The 20616-nt window shown below is 45.1% G+C and overlaps 1 protein-coding gene and 1 pseudogene across 1 annotated transcript in view; both read left to right on the forward strand.

Moving 5' to 3' along the window:
* Nucleotides 1-1889: 1889 nt before the first annotated feature.
* EXOC7 (exocyst complex component 7) overlaps nucleotides 1890-20616 on the forward strand; it is a 93743-nt gene continuing 75016 nt past the window's right edge. Inside the window, exons 1-2 of the mRNA XM_039859521.1 lie at nucleotides 1890-2044; nucleotides 13910-14028. Coding sequence (XP_039715455.1) covers nucleotides 1957-2044; nucleotides 13910-14028 — 207 coding nt within the window. The 5' untranslated portion in view covers nucleotides 1890-1956. The remainder of the gene's footprint in view (nucleotides 2045-13909; nucleotides 14029-20616) is intronic.
* Nucleotides 15766-15881, forward strand: LOC120600463 (uncharacterized; annotated as a pseudogene).

A 20616-nucleotide genomic window follows, 5' to 3' on the forward strand; every position in this document is an offset into this window, starting at 1 on the left:
TAAAAATAGGGCCGGGCACAGAGAGCGTGTTCAATAATGTGATTGCCCACTAATGTTATTGTTCTATGTTTATCTCTGTCGTTCCAAGCACTGGATTCATGACTCATTCATGGGAGGAGGAACCTAGTTTTAAGCTTGAGGAGTGTGATCCAAGCTGGGGAATGAACCGTTGCCCAGGCCCAGAGCAGACCGAGGTGGGACCGGAACAGATCCTTGCAAGCAACAGGACTGGGCTGCCAGATTGTCACCTGGCTCTGGCTGCGAAGAAACCCTCGCTGTGAATCTGTGAAACCCCTCCAGGGGATGGTACCCCCTTCACAAACTGCTGGGAGCAGGAAGAACAAAGGCTTCTGAACAGAGCCCAGGATTATGAGGCAACGTTTTACTCTGCGATGTGCTGAAGGCTTTCTGTGAGAAGCAGTTCTGGATTCTTCATGACTTGTTTACCTTTATTCAGTAATTACAAGGCAGGACCTGCGTGTGGGCAAAGGTGTATCAAGGAGGATGCCAGTTCCCTCCCAAACGCAGATCCGAGGCCTTCTAAGTGGCTGGGGCCAGGGGCGGAAGGGAGGGCCAGGGAGCTCCGGTGCTGGGAGAGGCTGCCCAGCAGTGTGTCGGGGCCAGGGACCTACCCCACAGCTCAGGCTTCCTCAGTGTCAGCCAGTATAAATGACAGAGCTGTGCTCCCGCCATCCTAGGCTTGCGGAGAAAAACCAAGGCGGCTGGACGTGGGTACCTTTAGCCCCGGGTCTGCTGGCTACTGCTGAAAAGAAGGTGATGAAAAATGCAAACTAAGAAAAAGCTAGACTCTATAAAATGGCTTTATAAACTTCATCGAGGGGACCAGACACCCCAAACTGTGCTTTTAAAATGTTGAAGAGTTGTGAAGTCATGTTCTAGCAGTTGAAGTTTTCGCTGATCAGTCCACTCTCTCAGAAAAAAAAAAAAGAGAGAGAGAGAGAAAGAAAAACTCCAGACCCACAAATAAAATAAAAGGTTTAAAACACAAGTGCCTGTAATTAAGCTTCGAGATGACGTCTTGCGCCTGTCCACACTCCAACTGTTCGGTGTGTTTTCGAGAGGAGTCCCCGGCCGCCTGCATCCCCCCGAGTTGACTCTCTTCCAGTCACTTCCAAGTTTCCCAAACGTGCAATCAGAGGTTGACTGTCTCCCTCTCATCTTGGGTTGATGATTTCCTAACTCCCCGGCTAGCCGAGCTGGCCGAGGGACCCGTAAACAGATAGCATCTGTAGAGCTCAGCGCTTTGAAAGGAGCTACGGATGAGGGACGAGGGATGGTGACATTTCCCTAGTGGGTCACCAGCCCTGATTCACCTCCCTGAGCCCTGGGAAATGGGACTGGCGAGCGCTTTAGGGATGAGGCGCTGGGGGCGTGCGAGATGCCACCGCCACGTGACCCCCTGCGGCGGCTGGGGGGCTGCGGGCGCCGCGTGCGGGGTTTCTGAGCGTCGGCTTTGCGGATGCGCAGCGGTGGGGCGGGGAAGCCGCGCGCCACTCGGCGGCTCGCGCCCCTGGGGAGCCGCTGCGCGCGGCGCCGGGCAGGCTCGGCGGGGCCCCGCGCGCCCGGCCCCCGGCCCCGGCCCCCGCGCGGCGGCCGCTCCGCCGCATCCCGCCGCCCATTGGCCGGCGCCGCGCGGCCGCTCCCGCCCCGCCGCGCCATTGGCCGTGGCCGCCGCGGTCCTCGCGCGGAGCCGCCGCTGACATCACGCGGCCCGAGGCGGCGGCGGCGCCCCCGGCCCACCCGCAGCCCCCCTGGCAGAGGCGCCGCCGCGGGGCCCGGCGGACGATGGTGCGCGGCGCGCCGGGGGCTCCCCGCAGCCAGAGCCGCAGCGCCCAGGCCCAGGCCCAGCCGGCGGCGGCGCGCGGCCGGACCCCGCTCCGGGTGCGGGGCGAGCGGCCGCGGTGAGGCGCCCAGGGCGGCGCGGGCGCAGCGGCCATGGGCGCCCTGACCAGCCGCCAGCACGCGGGCGTGGAGGAGGTGGACATCCCGTCCAATTCCGTGTACCGCTACCCGCCCAAGTCCGGTGAGGGCGGGCGGGCGCCACCCGGGCTGGGGAGGGTTGGGGAGGGGGTCGCGACGTCCCTGCGCCGGGGTCCCGGGGGGTCCTGCGGACCGAGGGGCCCGCGTCGCTGCGGAGCGATCTGGGAGGGAGGACATAGAGGAGAGGCGTGCAGGGTGCTTGAGGGGCCTTGGCGGGGTCGCCGCGGTGGCCGCCCAGTCCGCCCCAGGACGCGAGCGGCCTGCACGCAGGTTGTCCTGTGACAGACGTGTGCCGGGGTACTGCGGCTCCCGAGGGGCAGGGTACCCGGGGCGCAGGCGGTCCCGGCCGGCCTCAGCGCCAGTCCCCGTCCCTCCCGCCCCGGGCCCTCTCTCCCCTGGGGAGCTGAGGGCAAGGCGAGGCTGCCTTGGCATCTCCAACACGCACCTGTGCTAGGCGCTGACCCTGGTCGGCGCATCCTGGCTTCCGGAGAGGGACAGGCACAGGTTTGAATTCGGTTTCTCGGGGCAAAGCTTCCACTGCCTGCTGGAGGATGGAGGCCGAAGAGGCGTTTGCAAGGGCTGGTGCTTTTCAAGCGGCTGTCAGAGGAGAAAAGAGATGTTTAACAGAGATGTTTGGGAACCGGAGTATCAGAGTCACCCGGGCTGTCTCTTTGCCAGAGTAGCTGCAAGCCTAAGTTTTGGCATAGGGGTAGGTCTGGGACCGGGCACAGGTTATTTAAAATGTATAGAAGTACTATGTTTGTTTTCAGAATCATTAAAAAGATAAACGTCTCCAGCCTCTGGGTTGTGGCATAGGCGCGGGAGAGAGAGGAGGCTTTTGACAGCAAAGGAGAGATACTCCTAAGTGGATTGAGCACCAGCCAATTCTGAGCTGCTGGTGCATGACCTCACTCTGCTCTTTGGTTTTCATTGCTTTTCTCAAGACTTCTGGGGACCCATGACTACCGGCTTCTCTTTGGCTTAGGACCTGGTGAGGATTTGGGTGATCTTGGAGAGGTATCAGGATTGGACTGTAGAATAAAGACATACTAATGAGATGAACTGATTTCTCAGCAGTGTGTCCAGTTCGTGCCAGGTAAACGCAGGGACCAGACAATGAACCTGCACCCCTGCAGCGTGTCTGCCAGAGCTGTGTTTCTCGCTGCTTTTGTGCCAAAGAATGAATCTTTGCAGAGATGAATACACTTAAGAGCCATTTTAGAAGAGTCTTAAGATAAAGCTGTGGGTCATTTGTGCTTTTTGTTTTTGTTTGTTTTTCATTTGTGTTTTAATCTAGCTCTAGCTAATTATGACTGTATGAAACCAGTGGTAAAGGAAGCATGCATTTGGCTTTTTCATAGATGAAAATATGCATGAGTGTTTGTGAATCTTTTTTTCCTTCTGAAATCACTTACCTTTTATTGATCAGAATATGGCGCATGTTTTGCTGAGCTTGGAGTTTTCAGTAGTTTGCTGCCACAGAAGAGTACTCACCCCTCCTTTACCGATGGGAATTAGCGTAGGTAAATCACTGGCAGGCTATTCCCCAAGCGATATTGACACAAGTATGAATCTTGGATGATGAGAAAGAAAGGATAATGGACCAAACTAAAACTCTTCTTAACCAGCACACTCAGTACCTACAGTTTTAAGTAATCCTCTCCACGCGACCAATATTTTTAAAATTTTATCTAATTGTAACTCATTTTTAATCAGAAATTTTGTATGAGAAATCTTTGCATCAAGTGGACCAAACTATTTATACTGAAGGCAAAACACAGAAAACAGGAATCAGAACACTCATGTCCCAGCCAGCAAACCATTGTGTCCTTGAAAATTTTCATGAACTTGCATGTATGTACTAGTCTAGAAGCATCTCTCACCCTTCATCTGATCTTTAAGTTGACCTAGCTTTAATAATGAGATTATAGTATTTTAGACCTGAAGGAACCTTCGGAAGAATTTGGCTCAAGACCTACTCATTTTGCTGGTAAGAAAATGAAGGCCTAAAGAAATGAATTGGTTTGGCCAGGCTGACCCAGAAAGTAACGCTCTCCTTACTAAACCATCAGCCTTTGTCTTTCACGAGGAGTTAGATTCTGAGCTTGTCCTTGATGATTCGTGGAACGGGGGCTGTTCCATATCAGAACCGAAACAAAACTCAGAGTCAAGTCCCTGTCGAGGAATCAGACTGGGTTGATTTTGAAAAGCGTTCTTATCTTGGCTCCTGGTACAGAACAGAGTGAACAGCAGAGTCAGCTTTCTCCAGGTGCCTGATGCTGGAAAGTCTCTAAAACTACTGCCTGTGAATTAGTTGTTCCAGAAAACAACACTGTCATCTGCCCCGTAATGATGGTCACAGCGCCCAGCAGGAATTACTTTTCGTTGCTTTGTATTTTTAAAGAAAACCCTTAATTTTGTACGTACATTGAACTGGAAACGTTGGAAAATTATTGAGAACAGCTAATTTCATGTTGGAACTTGGGTTTGTAGCTTTTTGGTTTTTTTTTTTTGTTAAATAAGGATTGGTGAAAATGAACTAGCCTAAATTATTTAGAATTACGAATAACTAATGTAGCGACATGGTTCAAAGTTTGAGAGAATGGAGAGGCACCCCGCGAAAGCCTTGTTGTTCTCACTGCGCTTGTCCAGCGTCCCGGTTCTAAGTTCCCACACGCTCCCCATCCCTTCGTGACAGCTTTGGGTTTCCTTCAGAGTTTCTTATGTACATACAAGCTATTTCGTCTTAAGATTTAGGACCTTTGATTTTCTCATATGATAGGAGTTATTTTCTTTTGTTCTTTAGCGTCTTTTTCTTTGTATTACCAATAATGCACATTATTGAGCACCTGCTATATAGCATGCTATTTAGACTGTTCCATATGTTGGATTTTTTTTTTTTTTCACTTTCAGAGATACTGGAGATCTTTTTCTTTTATATTATCTCCATATTGGAAAGTATTTTGGTTCTTTTTAAACAATTATATAGTATTCCTTTGTAGACACATGCCATTGCTTTTTTTTTTAACATAGTCTCCTACTGATGAACATTTGGGAGTTTTTTTCAGTCTTTTACTATTGCAAACAATGCAGCAATGATTAATGTTATACATATGTGCTTAGGTGAATTTTAGATTTGTTAATAAATGCATGAATACTAATCACTTAAGTAACTAGGTGTGGTGGCAGTGTGTTTTTCTATACTATGTCTGCAATAGCATAGAAAGCTATTTATAGCACTATTCTGCATTTGATTTGGCCTTTGTCATTTTTGAGTTAGACGCCACATACATGATATTAAATCCTTCTCCAAGATCTTTGCTTCTTTAAAAGCCCATCATTATTTGTTTAGCAAAGGTATGGCTCCGCTGAGGAGGTGGTTTTTAATGCGTGCATGGCCATCTTTTGAAAGGGATATCTACATTGATAAAAGTCATTAGGCTTGTTTTCTCCATCCAGGGAGAAATCAGCATGCTATAAAGACCATTTAATTCATTTTAATTCAGGACCTGATAAATCTAGTTCATTTCCCACTACATATTTGAACAAATAGGAGTATTTCATTTTGCTTAAGTGTTAGGAGGTAAACCTTTTATAGCAATTCAGAATGGTCATCAGAGTCCTGAGCAGTTAGCATCATCGTTCTCTGAATTTTTGTTAACATCAGATTACACGTATGTTTGTCAAATGGGTCTGTCTTATGGTAAGAGCAGTTTTTAAAGCATGGGTAATAAGTTGTCTGTCAAATAGTTATAAAAGTTTCTTTTAGCTTTTGGGACCATCAATTTAATATTAGTTTTGAAACCAGGAACTTAAAAATATGGAACTTACTACATAATGGTTATTTCATTCTGCCACAGTTTGATTGATACTTTAAAATTAAATAGGTTCCTAAAATTCGTAGTAAATACATTTAATACCAGAAAAAAAACTAAACGTTGTTCCGTTTATTGATGAATCACCCAGATCAAGAGCTGAAATGCTCAAACACTTAAAATGTGGGAATTTGGTTGCTTTTGAAAACTCCAGTAATTTTGCCTTATTTGTACATTATTGAGAACAGACCAATTTCTTTCACTTTTGGCTTTTTATCTTAAGATTTAGGACCTCTGATTTCTGTGTATGACAGTGGTTATTTTATTTTGTTCTCGAGCTTCAGTTTTCCCTTTCTGTTTGTTACCATTCATGTACATTATTGAACACCTGCTCTATAACGCGCATTGGGCTACGCACCAGTATATAGATTCTGATCCTGTGCTCAATGATTTTGGTGCCTGGGACAAGCAGCAGGATAGAATCCCTCAAGCCAACTTTGTAAATCATGGCGTGGGTCACAGAAGGGAGTATTAGCAACATAAGCTATTTGGTGGCTGTATGAGTCAGGGTTCTCCAGAGAAACAGAATACATATATATTTGCTCGTGTGATTTTGGGAGCTGGCAAGTCTGAAATCTGTAGGGGAGGCTGGCAAGCTGGCAACTCAGAGAGGAGTTGATAGTATAGTTTTGAGTCTGAAATCTGTAGAGCAGGCTGGCCGACTGGACACTCAGGCAGGTTTCCTATGTCACGGTCTTCAGGTAGAATTCCTTCTCCAAGGAACCTCAGTTTTTGCTCTTATGGCCTTCAACTGATTGGATGAAGCCCACCCACATTATCAAGGGGTTATCTCTTTTACTTAAAGTCAGTTGATTGTGGATGTCAGTCACATCTGCAGTTCCCCTTCACAAAGGCATCTAGACTGCTGTTTACCCTAGACTAGCACCATAGCCTAGCCAAGATGACGCATAAAAGTTACCGATCATAGTAGCTTCCCATTTCAACTAATTATTCTTACCAAGTAAATGCTAAGCTCGAATCTTAAGTTGCTGAAAGAGTACTCGTGCAGTGAAAACATGTTTTTAAAAAAATCCAAAAATTACAATTTTTAAAAATCATTTAAAAGTTATGCTCCTTCTAAAATTTTAGAGCTTATCACCTAGGGTCAGAGGCAGAACGCATGCATACAGAGATAAATAGGAATATAGACTATCCCATGACCAAATGGGATAGATCCCAGGAATGCAAGGTTGGTTTTAATATCTGAAAAATCAATGTTAATACACCATATTAGTAGAATCAAGGAAAAAACCCCACACGATCATCTCAATAGATGCAGACAAAACGTTTGATAAACTCCAACACCCATCAATGATAAAAACTCTCACCAACTAGAAATAGAAAAGAACTTCCTCAACATGATAAAGGACAGCTATGAAAAGCCCACAGCTAGCATCCTATTTAATGGTGAAATACAAAATGCTTTCCCGCTAGATCAGGAACACGGTAAAGATGTCTGCTTTTGCCATTCATTATTGACTGGAGAGTCTAGCTACTAAATATGTCAAAATAAACACTCTGAAAAGAAGTTTTAAGGCATCCCCATTGTAAAGGAAGAGGTAAAACTGTCCTTGTTCTCAGATGACACGATCCTATATATAGAAAATACCAAGGATTCCACACAAAAAAACCTAATAGAACCAATAAACGAATTAGGCAGGTTGCAGGTACAAGATAACATACAAAAATCAACTGTATTTTTATAGAGAAGCAATATGAAAGCAAAATTAAGAAAACAGCTCCATTCTCATAATAGCAAAAAGAATAAAATTCATAGGAATAGATTTAACATAAGAAGTATAAGACGTACTGTGAAGATGCTAAAATGTTGCCAAGATAAATGCTTTAACTAAAGAAGTGTAGAAAGATATGAATAAATAGACACTTGGTGTTCACGGATTAGAAAACAATATCGTTAAGATGCCAGCGTCCTCCAAGCTGATCTAAAGATGGAGCGCATTCCTGTAAAAATCCCAGCGGACTTTTGTGAAGAAATTGACCAGCTCATCTGAAAATTTATATGGGCGGGCAAAGGACCTAGACTATCCAAAACACCCTTTGAAAAGGAAGAACAAGGTTGGAAGACGTTCACTGCCCACTTTCAAAGCTTGCTATAAAGCCACAGTAATCAAGACGGTGCGTTACCGACACCACGCAAGGCCTACAGACCAATGTAACAACTGCAAGCCAGAAATTAATCCTTACATTTATGGTCAATTGATTCTGACAAAAGCGTCAAGACAGTGCAACAAGGAAAGGATAGTTTTTCAATGAATGGGGCTGGGACAATTGGATATTAACAAGCAAAAAGCGAATTTAGATCCTTTTTTTCACATCACCAAAAATTAACTCAAAATGAATCAGAGAATGAAAACACGACCCAGAGGCTGGGAGAAAATATTTGCAAATCACACATATCATAAAGCATATGTATCTAGAATACATAAAGAACTTGTACAATTCCATAACAACAAAAGACAAAGCAACTACTAAAGGAGCAAAGGTCTTGAATAGACATTTCTCCAAAAAAGATAAATAAGTAGACAATATGCTCATGGAAAGATGCTCAGCCCCATTAACCATTAGGGAAATGCAAATCAAAGCCACAATTAGATATAACTTCACACTCACTAGGTTGACTATAATCAAAAATAATAAGTGTTGGTGAGGATGGGAGAAATTGAAACCTTGATACCTTGCTGGTGGGGATGTAAAATGATACTGTTGCTTTAGAATACACTTTGACAGTTCCTCAAATGGTTGGTTAGTATATGACCAAGCAATTCCTCTCTCAATAGATAGGTAGATAGAAAAATGATAGGTGATAGAAAGATGATAGATATAGATCTATATATATGTGTGTGTATACATATATATATATATAGCCAGGAAAAATGGGGAAAAAAATCACTCCAAAATGTGTACATGAATGTCTATTCTTAGCAGCACTAGTCACAATAGCTAAAAGGTGGAAATAACCCAAATGTCCATCAACTGACGAATGAGACAAACTGGTAAGTGAAATGGAGTAAATCCATACGATGGAATATTCTTTGGCAATAAAAGGGAATGAAGTACTGATATTTGCCACAACATGGGTGAACCTTGAAAATATCAATGCTCAGTGAAAGAAGCAGATGCAAAAGGCCAATGTCGTATAATCCCATTTATATTTGATGTCCAGAAGGGGCAAACTCATAGAACAGAAGGCAGGTTAGTGACTAGTGGCTGGAGAAGCGGGAAACAAGGAGTGACTGCTAATGGGTTTCTTTTTAGGGTAATGAAAATGTTCTAAAATTAGATAGTGGTGAATAGTCGCGTAATTCTGTGAATATACTAAAAAAAAAAACCCATCGGATTATGTTCTTTAAATAGACGATGATATAGTATGTGAATTATATCTCAATAAAGCTGTTTTTAAAAATGTCCCTAGACCTAAATACAAGAACTAAACTATAAAACCACTAAAAGAATATATAAGAGAAAATATTTATTTGATTCCAATTGGGCAAGGAGTTCTTTGATGAAACACCAAAAGCATAATCCATAAAAGTAAAAAACCGATAAATTGGATTTCTTCGACACTGGAAAGGTTTCTGCTTTAAAGACAACGTTAAGAAGTTGAAAAGACAAGCCACCCTCTGAAAGAAAATATTTACAAATCAAATAGATAAAATATTTATATCCAGAACATCAAGAACCTGTATGACTCAAGATTAAGAAGACAAACAACACAGCTTAAAGATGGACAAAAGAGTTGAATGGACATATCACCAAAGAAGATATGAGAATAGCTAATAAACACGTGGCGAGGTACTCAACATCAGTAGTTTTTAGGGAAATAACAATGAAAACCACAATGAGGTAGCCCTCCACAACCACTAGAGTAGCTAAAATAAAAAAGGCAGACAATATCAAATATTGGTGAAAATGCAGAGAAATTAGGATCCTTGTGCATTGCTGATGGGAATGTAAAATGGCACAGCCACTTCCAGAAGAGTTTGGCAGTTGATGAAAAAGGTAAACATAAATTTACGATTCAGCAATTCCAGTTTTATGAATCCATCCAAAGGAAATGAAGACAGACATGTCAAAAAAGACGCATGCAAATGTTCATAGCAGCATCGCTCTTCATAGTCCCCAAACTGGAAATAACCCAGATGTCCATCAACTGATGAGTGGATTAACGAAATAAGGTGCATTTCTACAATGAAATACAATCCAGTGATTTAAGAGATGAACTACCAACATGTTACACAACATGGATTAACCTCAAAAATAGTATGCTAAGTGAAAGAAGCCGATTTCAAGACTACAATTGTGTGAGTTCATTTATATGAAATGCCTAGAAAAGGCGAATTTACAGAGAGAGAAAGCAGACAGCATTTGCCTAAGTAGTTTGAAACAGCGCCATAACAGTATGTAAATGGCCATGACTTAGAGGCCTAAATAGTTGGGTTTTTTTCTATAGGCAGACATATTTCAGTAATTTCATAGATTTGGAAAGAAAAGTTATTTTAAAATTAGAGGTTTTGTTTGTTAACATTTAGGGTACCTATAAATACAAAGCAGAAGAATGAGAAATGGGTTTAATTGTCTTTTATCCTGTGCTATTATAGTCCATAGTGGTAATAGTGTAATTTCCTTCACTTATAAGTAATCTGACTTTTTTTTCTCTGAGGCCTGTTTTTAATACTCTCTTAAAATTTATTTTTCAATTGCAGTTGATGGACAATATTATCTTAGTTGCAGGTGTAGAATAGTAATTAGACGTTTATGTGCCCTACGAAGTGATCACCCCGATAAGTCTAGTACCACCTGACATCGTGCATAGCTGTCACGACATTGTTGACGACCCTCCATCCCTAAGTACTGAACTTACGATAGTGTTGCTCATTCTGGGCCATACCTTATAGGGGTTTTCCTTGCTATTTATTTTTATTGTGGTAAAAAGTACGTAACAGCGAATCTATCATCTTAACCATTTTTAAGTGTACAGTTGAGTGGTGTTAAAATAGCTAGAATTTGTTTCTTGCAAAACTGAAAATCTGTACCCACGAAACCCTAATTCCCCCTCCTTTCTCCCACTCGTGCTTTATGTTTTAAATGTCATTTTGGAGATCCGCGTATGATGTGTCTTCCCTTTTTTCTCTGCTTTGTTGAGATATAGTCGACATATAACATTGTGTAAGTTTAAGGTATACAATGTGGTGACTCAGATATTCGTGTATCTTGCAAAGTGGTTGCCATAGATGTGTCTTCTTAAAGCTTGCAAAGAATTCTGAATAGGAGTTTCGGCTAAGAAATTATAGCTAACTAATAATGGAAAACTTGCACTTTATCTACTGTTCATATATGTTTTTTCTATTAGCAAATAGGCAAAGAGATATTTTAGGAAAGTACATTTTCCCTACCACTTCCGATTTTAGAGTGCAGTTCATGCTAAGAAGTAAGAATATACGCAAGTTGTCCAAAAGGCATTTTTTCCAGGGACCGTGACTGTGTTTGGCATTAGTGTCTGCCGATGCGGTAGCTGTGCATTAATCCACCGATTTGTCCCTCTAGACAGCCTGGGCACATCGAAAGCTGTATCCAGGCTGCAAACGGCGATTGGCTCTTTGTCAAGTCTAATTGGGGCAAGTTATTAGAGGGGTCCATTTCAAAGAAAGGAAAAAGCAAAACTTTGGTGAAGTTTCTTTTGCCTTTTGACTGATGAGGTATTTGTATTGTAAGTGCCCCAAGGGAGGTTGGTTTTGTAAAGGGACTTTGGACTGAGTTTTCTACTGAACTGAAAAATCCTTTTGTCATCTGTGAGCATTGAATTTTAGGTCTTTGTATATCTGTGCTCTTGATTTTTAAGGCAAGGCAACACTGCAATGAACTTTACACTGCTTTCTTGATAATTTCTTTTCTTTTCGTACAATGGCAGAAAAGAGGGGTGCATTTCCAGTAGAATCTTGTCACCTTCTTTAGCCTCCCGAAGCCATTAGTGTTCTTCTTCTCTTGCTAGGATCCTGTAAGCTGACTATCCGTGGATGTCATTGTCCCCACATCTCTCGCCTGACTGCACAGGTCCTGGAGACTCAGTGTGTCTGTCCCATGCTGGAATCGGCTCGAACAACTCCACACACCAGACCTGTGTCCCTCATTCTTTATTCATGATCTGGGCGAGCCATCCATCAATGTAAAATCTTTATCTCTTCTAATTTCACCTAACGTATAATAAATCGGTAATTTCTAATATATAGAAAATATATTTTACCAAGAGTCAACAGTAAATGACTTGAATTATTTGAGATGGCTGTTTCTACTTAAGGCAAATAGGCTCCGCCCTTCCCTATAAATTATGCACTTGGAAAATAGGGCTAGCAAGTGCTGGACATAAATAATTGATAATTAAGCTTTCGTAAATGATGAACTGCAGAATCATATCACTGCAGATGGCTGTTCTTTCTGTTTTTAAGTTTCGGTGGGTAACTGTCGAGAGTTCCTCAGTGATCGCTCTGGTTTTGGCTGCAAATAGTCACAAATAACCTTTTCCCCCGAGTGTTGTTTAATTAAAGAATTGCCCCAATTTGTGGTGAGTGATGTTATTCTCGTCACGTTGTCTAATAGGTGTTTCTAGACTAGAGCTCCATGTGTAGAAAATCCAAAAATGAATATTCGGCTCAGTTTTTCTGTTAGAATTTTCTTCTCTGTCTTCCTTCCTATGGCTTCTTCACAGGCCAAAGGTGCTGAATCTCAATTTTCAAAAAAAAATTTTTTTTGACTTACAATTTCTAGTGCGCACTCTTTCGAATTTGCGATATCACTTTTTATAGTTTCTGGCTTCTCGATGAAATGTTTGGCTCTCATTTTTTTAGAGTTTGCTTATAAACCTTCAACACAAATCAAGACCGATTTAGGGAGGTTGAGCTGTATAACACACAAAGAAGCCTTTTGCTGTTCCCTAAGCCCTTCTTAGTAATCCAAGGATTCGGGGTGTGCGAGAGCATCGATGAGGCACGTCACTGTCTGAGCCCTTCGTCACCTTCATGAGAGAATAAGATTGTAGCAATGCGGGCTGAGAAGCATTCGTTTGTCAGTGTCGCAGAGTGTTCTGTTCCCAGATGGAATCCGCAGTGTTACCCGAGCCCCTTTCGGTGGCTCATCAGCGCCATCGCGCCCTGGCACGGCTCCCGGGTCTGTCCGGAGGAGGCTGGTGGGGATTCTGACCCCTGACTGTGGACTGCCTCTCGTTGTTGTGGTGTGGGGCAAAGAGGCCCTGCCGTGACTCCTGTCCCCACAACCTCGGCCGTGAGCACTGCTAAAGAATTCGATGCCGAGGGTGTGCGTGTGCGTGTGCGTGTGTGTGCGTGCACACGCGTGTGCATCTTTCTTTCATAGCACCAAACTACTGTCCAGTTAAATTCCACAATCCGTGTGGTGATTGGTAGGTAAAGTCAGAGGCAGCCGTATTATTTAAATTTGCATTTTCCTATTAAACCTTCATTTTGAAACAAATACGAAAAATGAAGAAAAGCCTTCATCGTAGAGGGTTATAGAGGTACACGCGTGCTGTCAGTGGGCACTGAGACCTCTGTGAGCGGGCGTGAACTGGCTTGTGAAAATGTAGGCACAGAAATGTGCGTGTGTGTACCCATGCTGACGCCCGTGGTTCTGATTCCTGAGTACACGTCGATGGGGAATAACCACTTCGAGTTTGAGGGGAAAAAACCGGAGACGAAATATATGTGTTCATTGATGTGCATCGTGGGGCCTTCTGGTGCCTTGGCTGATGGTATTAGTCACAATAGAGATTCGATTAAGAACGTTGAAGACAGCGGTCCGTTTTACATTGGATATCTTGGGTTCTCACTGCTGCGATTCTGCTCATTTTATGCCGTTGTCCCAGGTCAGGAGAAGAAAGCTCTCCTGGGGTTGGGAATTGCTCTGTTCGTTCCAGGGACTGACATTTTCTGAGTCGGACTGACAATTTCACTGGGCTTCGTCTGACTGGGTTCTGTCTGATCTTTCTGTCTCTCCCTCTCTAGGAAGCTATTTTGCCAGCCACTTCATCATGGGAGGAGAGAAGTTTGACTCGACTCACCCCGAAGGCTACCTGTTTGGAGAGAACAGCGATCTGAACTTCCTGGGGAACAGACCAGTGGCGGTACGGGGGGCGTCGGTCTGCTTCCTCGCGGGGCTAAGCGGCCGCTTCGAACAGTGTCATACGCATCAGTCTGTGCTCACTGGTTCAGCGGTATCTGTAGCTTGGTCTGAGTCGAGGGGGACCCTGAGAGCCAGGCGGCCGCCTCTCTGGCAGAGCTGGGTCTCCTGGCACTCGAGGCTGAGCCCTGGCAAGGCGACCAGAGTCTGCCCGAGGGCGAGGGCATCTCCCCAAATCCAGGGCCTCTCCCAGCGACTCGGACCCCTACCCCGGTGCCAGCTCTGCAGACCGCGCTCGTCCAGCCCGCCGGCCTGCCCGCTCCTTGCATTTTAATCTCCTTCATAGCGCCTTATACCACATAAGCCTTTATTGTTCTGTCTCACCCTGTTCATCATCTGCCTTCCCCAGGAGAATGTAAATTTCACAGGGCAAGGACCGTTTTCACTGCCACACCCCGGCAGCCAGAACAAAGCCCGGGACCTCGCGGGAGCTCTTAATAAGGATTTGCTGAATGAATGGCTAAAAACCATCCCCCCGAAATCCGAGTGGATGTTAAACTATGTCTCTCTCGGTTCATTCAACTCATCCCCTAGACTTTTACGGAGCCTGTTCTCTGCACCCAGTGCGAGGCTTCGTAATCACAGCTGCCGTGTGGCTATTGAGTGGCTACTGCGTGCTGAGGAAGGTCCGGGATACTGCCAGACATTTTCCTGACCTTTGTGAAGACCCCCTTGTGACAGAGGTTGATCCCATTTCACAAGAGAGAGAACGGAGCATGGTAGTAGCCGGCATTGACGAAGCGCGCACTGCGTGCCAGGCCCCGTCCTAAGTCTGTTACAATATACAGACTTCCCAAAGTCACATAAGTAGGTCTGCCAGGCCACAGATCAGTAATCTTTCCACTTCTTCTCATTGCTTCAAAATACCCTGCCTTCCTCCAGAGACCCCAGTTTAGTGAGAAAGGCAGAACATACGAACGAGAAATGTTTAAACTGTGATAAAGGTGTGCTCATTCGATGATTCTAAGGAGGGCTGGGGGGGGAATGGTATCAAGTGGGTGTGGTGGGTAGGGTGAGGGTAGAGAGGGGGAAGGAAGGAGGAAAGGAGGAGCGAGGCTTTGGAGAATGGCCGGGTGTTCACCAGACCTGTGGGAGAGGGGCTTTCTGGGAGCCAAGGGCAGGCCCGAAAACACTCGCGTTTTCGATGAATCGGTGAACACTTACCGAGCAACTACTGTGTGCTGGGTACTCTGATAGGTGCTGGGGATTCAGAGCTGAAATGAGCTTGGTTTGTTCCTCTCTGGAACAAAGAAAGAAACAGGTCCCACGGGAGTGGACGTTTCCTGATGGCGAAAGGTGACTGGAGAGGTAGGTGGCAGCTCCGTACCCACCCCACCCCCGCCTGAGAGGTTTTGGGCCGTCTCCTGTAGGCTGTGGGGGGGCGTTGAAGCTTTTAGGCAGATGAGTGCCCTGGAGAATTTGATTTTCGTTTGGTTGGTTTTTTCCAGAAGGTTAATCTGGAGATGGTCTTCCATCTTGAGCTTTAATTAAAAAACATTTTCGTCATTGGTTTTATTGGTTTCTTCCTTTCTATCTGGAGTGACCCCTCTTCTAATTCTTTGTGCTGTTGGACTCTTCATAATGCCAGCTTCTGGACATGGTTCCATAGTGTAGCGGTTAGTACGTCTGCTTTACACACAGAAGGTCCTGGGTTCACGCCCCAGTGGAGCCACAGTCCGTGGTCTGCGGCCATGCCACCCTAAACAAGCACGATGTCTGATCTCGGAAGTGAAGCAGAGTCGGGCCTGGTTAGTACTTGGATGGGAGACCACCTAGGAAGACCAGGTGCTGTAGGCATAAATAATAATAATAATAATAATAATAAATGCCAGCTCCTTTCTGCTTCAAACTAAGCTATGCCAGCTAATGCTTATCGAATACCCGCCGTTTGATTTTGCTATGACTGCCTTTGCCATTAGAGTAGAAAGATCTTTTTGTTTCTGATAGAGCCAGGTAAGAGCTTTTTGTCACTCACTGGAGTCCGCTCACACTTGGAAATGGCTCATCCTTCTTAGATGGACTTGAGTTTTGAATCTTTCTTCTTTTCTTTTTTCTTTTCTCTGGTATCAGAATAGTTTTTTTGTTTGGTTGGTTGTTTTTTGTTTGTTTGTTTGTTTTTAACATTTTTGGCTGTTGTGGGCCATCAAAATGATTTTAAACCAAGTCAGTGCTTCATTAGGTTCATTTGGACGCTTATGCCGACTGACAGACTTTACTCTTCCAAAGTTTAATCGCCTTGTTTACACCTCTCTCTGAGCCCGTGAGTGGCTGAGCATGTCCTGAAACACTGGAGAGGGGCCTTGACCTTGACTTGGAAGCTTTTTCCCAAAGGAGCATCAACACTGGCCATTTTGTTGTTGTTGTTGTTTTATGTAGTAATCATTAAATATGCTTCATGTCGTACAGAGCAGACGTTTTCTAAAGACATCATAATTTCACATTAAGAGAGCAAATCCGTAACTTCCGATAGGTATGTAGAAATAGAGTCTTCGGGATGAATGCGGTACATTTCCCTTTTCTTTCCCCAAATGTTATTTAATAATAATAACAGCTAACACTTATCGAACAGTTACTGTTTGCCCGTCGTGGGTGTTCTAAGCTCTTCAGATGTGTCATCTCATTTCGTCCTCAGCACCTTAAGGAGAAAGGCTCTCACTTCACAAATGAGGAGCGTGAGGCACAAAGAATTTAAACAAAGCTTGCAAAGCCGGTAAGCGACTGAGTCAGGAACTGACCCCAGGCGTCCAGCTTCAGAGCCACCTCTGCCCTCAGGTCCGGCGGACTTGGGGACCCTGCCCACATCCTGTCTGTGAGTCTGTCTGAGCAGGTCGTCGAGGGCAGTCTGCGAGATGTGCAGTGATATCTAAAAGTAGACTGGGTGGCAACGGCGTGTCCTCTCGCAGCGCCTCCTGAGATGGCTCTCAGCGTGTAATTCCACCCGCCCATGTGACCTCTGGGTTTACCGGTGCCGCACGGCAGGCCGGGGGAAGGCCCAGGGATTGAGGAGCGACTCTGGCCTGAGTTCTGAAGAACTGACTTCTACTGTCTAGTAACGCATCTCCGGTGTCAGTGAATGAGCATCAGGTTGCAGAAGGAAGGGAACAGCCTGTTAAAGCCATCCGCTAGCTCTTTTTTTCCCAGAGAGAACAAAGATAGAGGTGAAAGATGTTGAAATAAATTCTTACATAAAATAGAAATGCCATAGGCTTCTTGGCTTCTGGGATCGTGGTATTTCCTGGCATTTCCGAATGATCAGAATCACTCGATGGAGCTGTCACTCCGCCCATGGTGTCTTCTGGAGCACCACCAAGCCACTGCTTAGGATAAGCCGTGAGAGTCAAATTTGTTATCAAGTCTTAAGGGTCGGATTTGAAATGCTAGAGTAGACGTATGCATAGAAAGATGGTTGAAGAGAGTTGAGTTAAGATTTCAAATTTTTTTTGGATCTCACCATGTAACACTTCGCAACCTTGGCGAGTCTCCCGCTGAGGCTCTCAGATTACCCAGTGGTAAGGTGGAGATGGTTCTGACTTTAGAGGAATGTAATGCTTGGAAAATGCTCCGACCCTGCTGGATGGAAAGGAGCCTGGAGCGATGTTGGCTGCACTCGCTAACCTTTCGGGTCAGTTATTTCTGCAGCTGCCGATAGTTCTGGGTGGAGAGACTCGTCACTGGTTTTGAGGTAACTGCTCTAAGTGGCGAGCGGGGCTCCTGCAGGCCTTTCTGCGCTGGTCTCTGTGTGGGAAGCTAAGATCCTTGTGTTTGTACATCACAGTCATTAAATGCTGAATCGAGACCTCCCTCCCCTTCCTGGGTGGTGGAAGGCCGGAGGCCGATCTTTTGCTCCTTTGTGGCCTTAGATTTTGTTTTGTAGGTAAATGAGGGCTAAAACTCTGAGCCAAGTAGAGGCTTAGTGAACCTTAGGACCGTCAGAAAATCAAGTGGTCCCTTGACTCCACCCGAGTTCAGATCTCTCCGCTCATCGTAGAGGAAAGCGGTTGACTTTGAGTCACACTCTACTACTCCACATCACCACGCGTGTCCTGTCACTGGGCCCCGTTGACACATTCGTCCTCCTCATGCTCCCTGCACAGCTGGCCTCAAGAACCACGCCGCACACCGGCGGGCTGTTCTTCCTCCTCTAAAAAGAAATAGACCCAAAAGTTGTGCTTAAATCCGGCTTCCGTAGATCGGACCCTTGTATTCACATGTGTGCAGGGAGAGCGAGTTACTCCGAGGAGCCAGACAGCATATCCATTCGTGAAGCAGGGTTTTGCACGTATGGAGCGGTATGTCAGTCACGGTGCCAATCATTCATTCATTCATTCATTCATTCATTCTGTGAGTCAGACATTGTACGAGTCCCAGCCCGTGCTAGCTACTGGAATGCAGAGATGGAAAAGGCCCGGCCCCTGCCCTGAGGGGCTTGGGTGTCGGGGCCGCAGACTGCCCTTGACTGTGACGAGTCGTGGTGAGTTCTGTGAGAGAGACTGGGGGCCAGCCTGGGAGTGGCGTCCTTGAACCTGGAGGGGTGAGCGGGGTTCCCCAGTAGGAGAGCGGGAAGGTCACTGAGGCGGGATTAGCGGGCAACACAAGGCAGGAGGATGGCACACGAGCCACGCGTCTGTCTCCCGACTCTAATGTTCCACGGTGACACTAGCTCCCTTTCGACACCAGCTGTGTGGGTTTCCCACTCATCGGGCAGGACTCGCGAAATAAATTGTAGTGTGTCCGTCCTACGAAGTGGCATTCGGCCAAAAACAAGGCAGATCTGTATCCACTGAGGTGAAAATACGTTTGGGACCACATCGTTCACCGAAAAAAGCAAGTTGCTCTAGAGAACGTAGAGTCCCATTTCATCTCTGATAAAAATAACAGCGTATGACAATACGCGTGTGTATTTATTTTTATAGGCGCTTAAAACATTCGGACGAGAACAAGGCATTTTAAACAGCTACAGTGGTCACTCTCGGGGTGCAGCGTCGCCCCCTCCTTGTTGTCGGTATTCCCCCCGGTGACCACATGTTCATTTTCTTAATTAAAAGCATTTTAATTTCCTTAAAACACAGAGAAGGGACTGTCGCCGAGCAGAGGCGTGAAATAGGTCTAGAAGGACATGTAGAAGTAGCGGAATGAAGGAAGTTCATAAAATAATGGGTTTCTTTTTTTCTTTTTAGTGAACTGCAGGAAGGCCTCGGCCTGCTAAGCGGGGCCGGGGAGGGGTCGGGGGCTTGTGGAAAAATGACTGAAACATCAGAATAAGCACAGCGAGGCCCGGAGCCAGGTCACTTCTCTGTCTTGGATCACGGGTCGGTGTGGATGCGGCCTGCTCTCCAACAGCCCGAGAGTAAAAAGAAACCCAGACTATCAAGTTGCTAACCAGGGGAAGGAACGCACATGCTTTTTAAGGGCTCGGGGCTTTACAGACGGTCTTACTTTAAAAAGTTCTTACAAAGACCATCATTAACGATGCACCTCCCTGACATCTAGGCTCCCCCGCAGGTAACCGCCCCGCCCAGTTCAATAAGCCATCTTCCCAACCTTTCCTTTTCCCTTTTCGGGTTTTAAAAACACCGTGACAGAAAGGTTAACATCTTAACCGTTTCACGCGTATAGTTCAGCGGTAATAAGGACAGTCACATTGTTGTGCCACCAGTGAGCAGAAATCTTTTCATCTCTTAAAACTGACACTCCGTGCCCACTGACATTAGTTCCCCATCCTCCCCTCCCCCAGCCCCCGGCGGCCGCCTCTTCATTTTCTGTCTCCCTGGATTTGACTACTCTGAGCACCTCGTATCTTACGGTATTTGTCTTTTTGTGACTGACCGGCTTATTTCACTGAGCATAATGTCATCAAGCTTCATCCATATCGTAACGTGAGTCAGAATTTCCCGTTTTTTAAGGCCGGATAATATTCCACCACGTGGACAGACTGTGTTTTGTCCATCTATTCGTTCGTCGACGGACACTTGGTGTACTTCCATCCCTTGGCTGTGGTGAACGGGGGTGTCAGCTTCGGTCCTAAGGCATACATGTGCACAGTGTTGGGCTAAGGGAGAAATGATTATTCAGTTTTAGAAAATTATATAAATGAAATGATTTTAGCTCTTCGATTTTAAAATTTAGCTTGTTTTTTATTCTTACCAAAAACAAAAACAAAAACAAAAACAAAAAACCTTATTCTGTTTATGTTACTTTTTATCCTTAGTAAAGATAAAGAAATTATTTCAAACGCCTTTTTCCAGGGAAAGTTGCTTCGTGCCACTCGGCGAGTAAATACCAAATATGTGTAAACAAAGACTGTTTTGCAGTGCGCAGATAACATCATCGTCATATCTCCAAATAACCACATTGTAGGCTTTAATCTAGAGTTAGTTTCAACTGTTTCTTGATTCCAGAGATAACACGAAGAAAAGCTGATTGCTTTTATTCGGAGGGCAGGATCGATTTTTGTCGTTAGGATAGTTAAGAGCATAAAATATGAGATGCCACAGTAACTGTAAAGTTAACCACACCTTTGGAAAATAAGTTA

The sequence above is a fragment of the Pteropus medius genome, unplaced genomic scaffold (assembly GCF_902729225.1).
Source record: "Pteropus medius unplaced genomic scaffold, Ma_sr-lr_union100, whole genome shotgun sequence".
In the NCBI taxonomy this organism is placed as follows: domain Eukaryota; kingdom Metazoa; phylum Chordata; class Mammalia; order Chiroptera; family Pteropodidae; genus Pteropus; species Pteropus medius.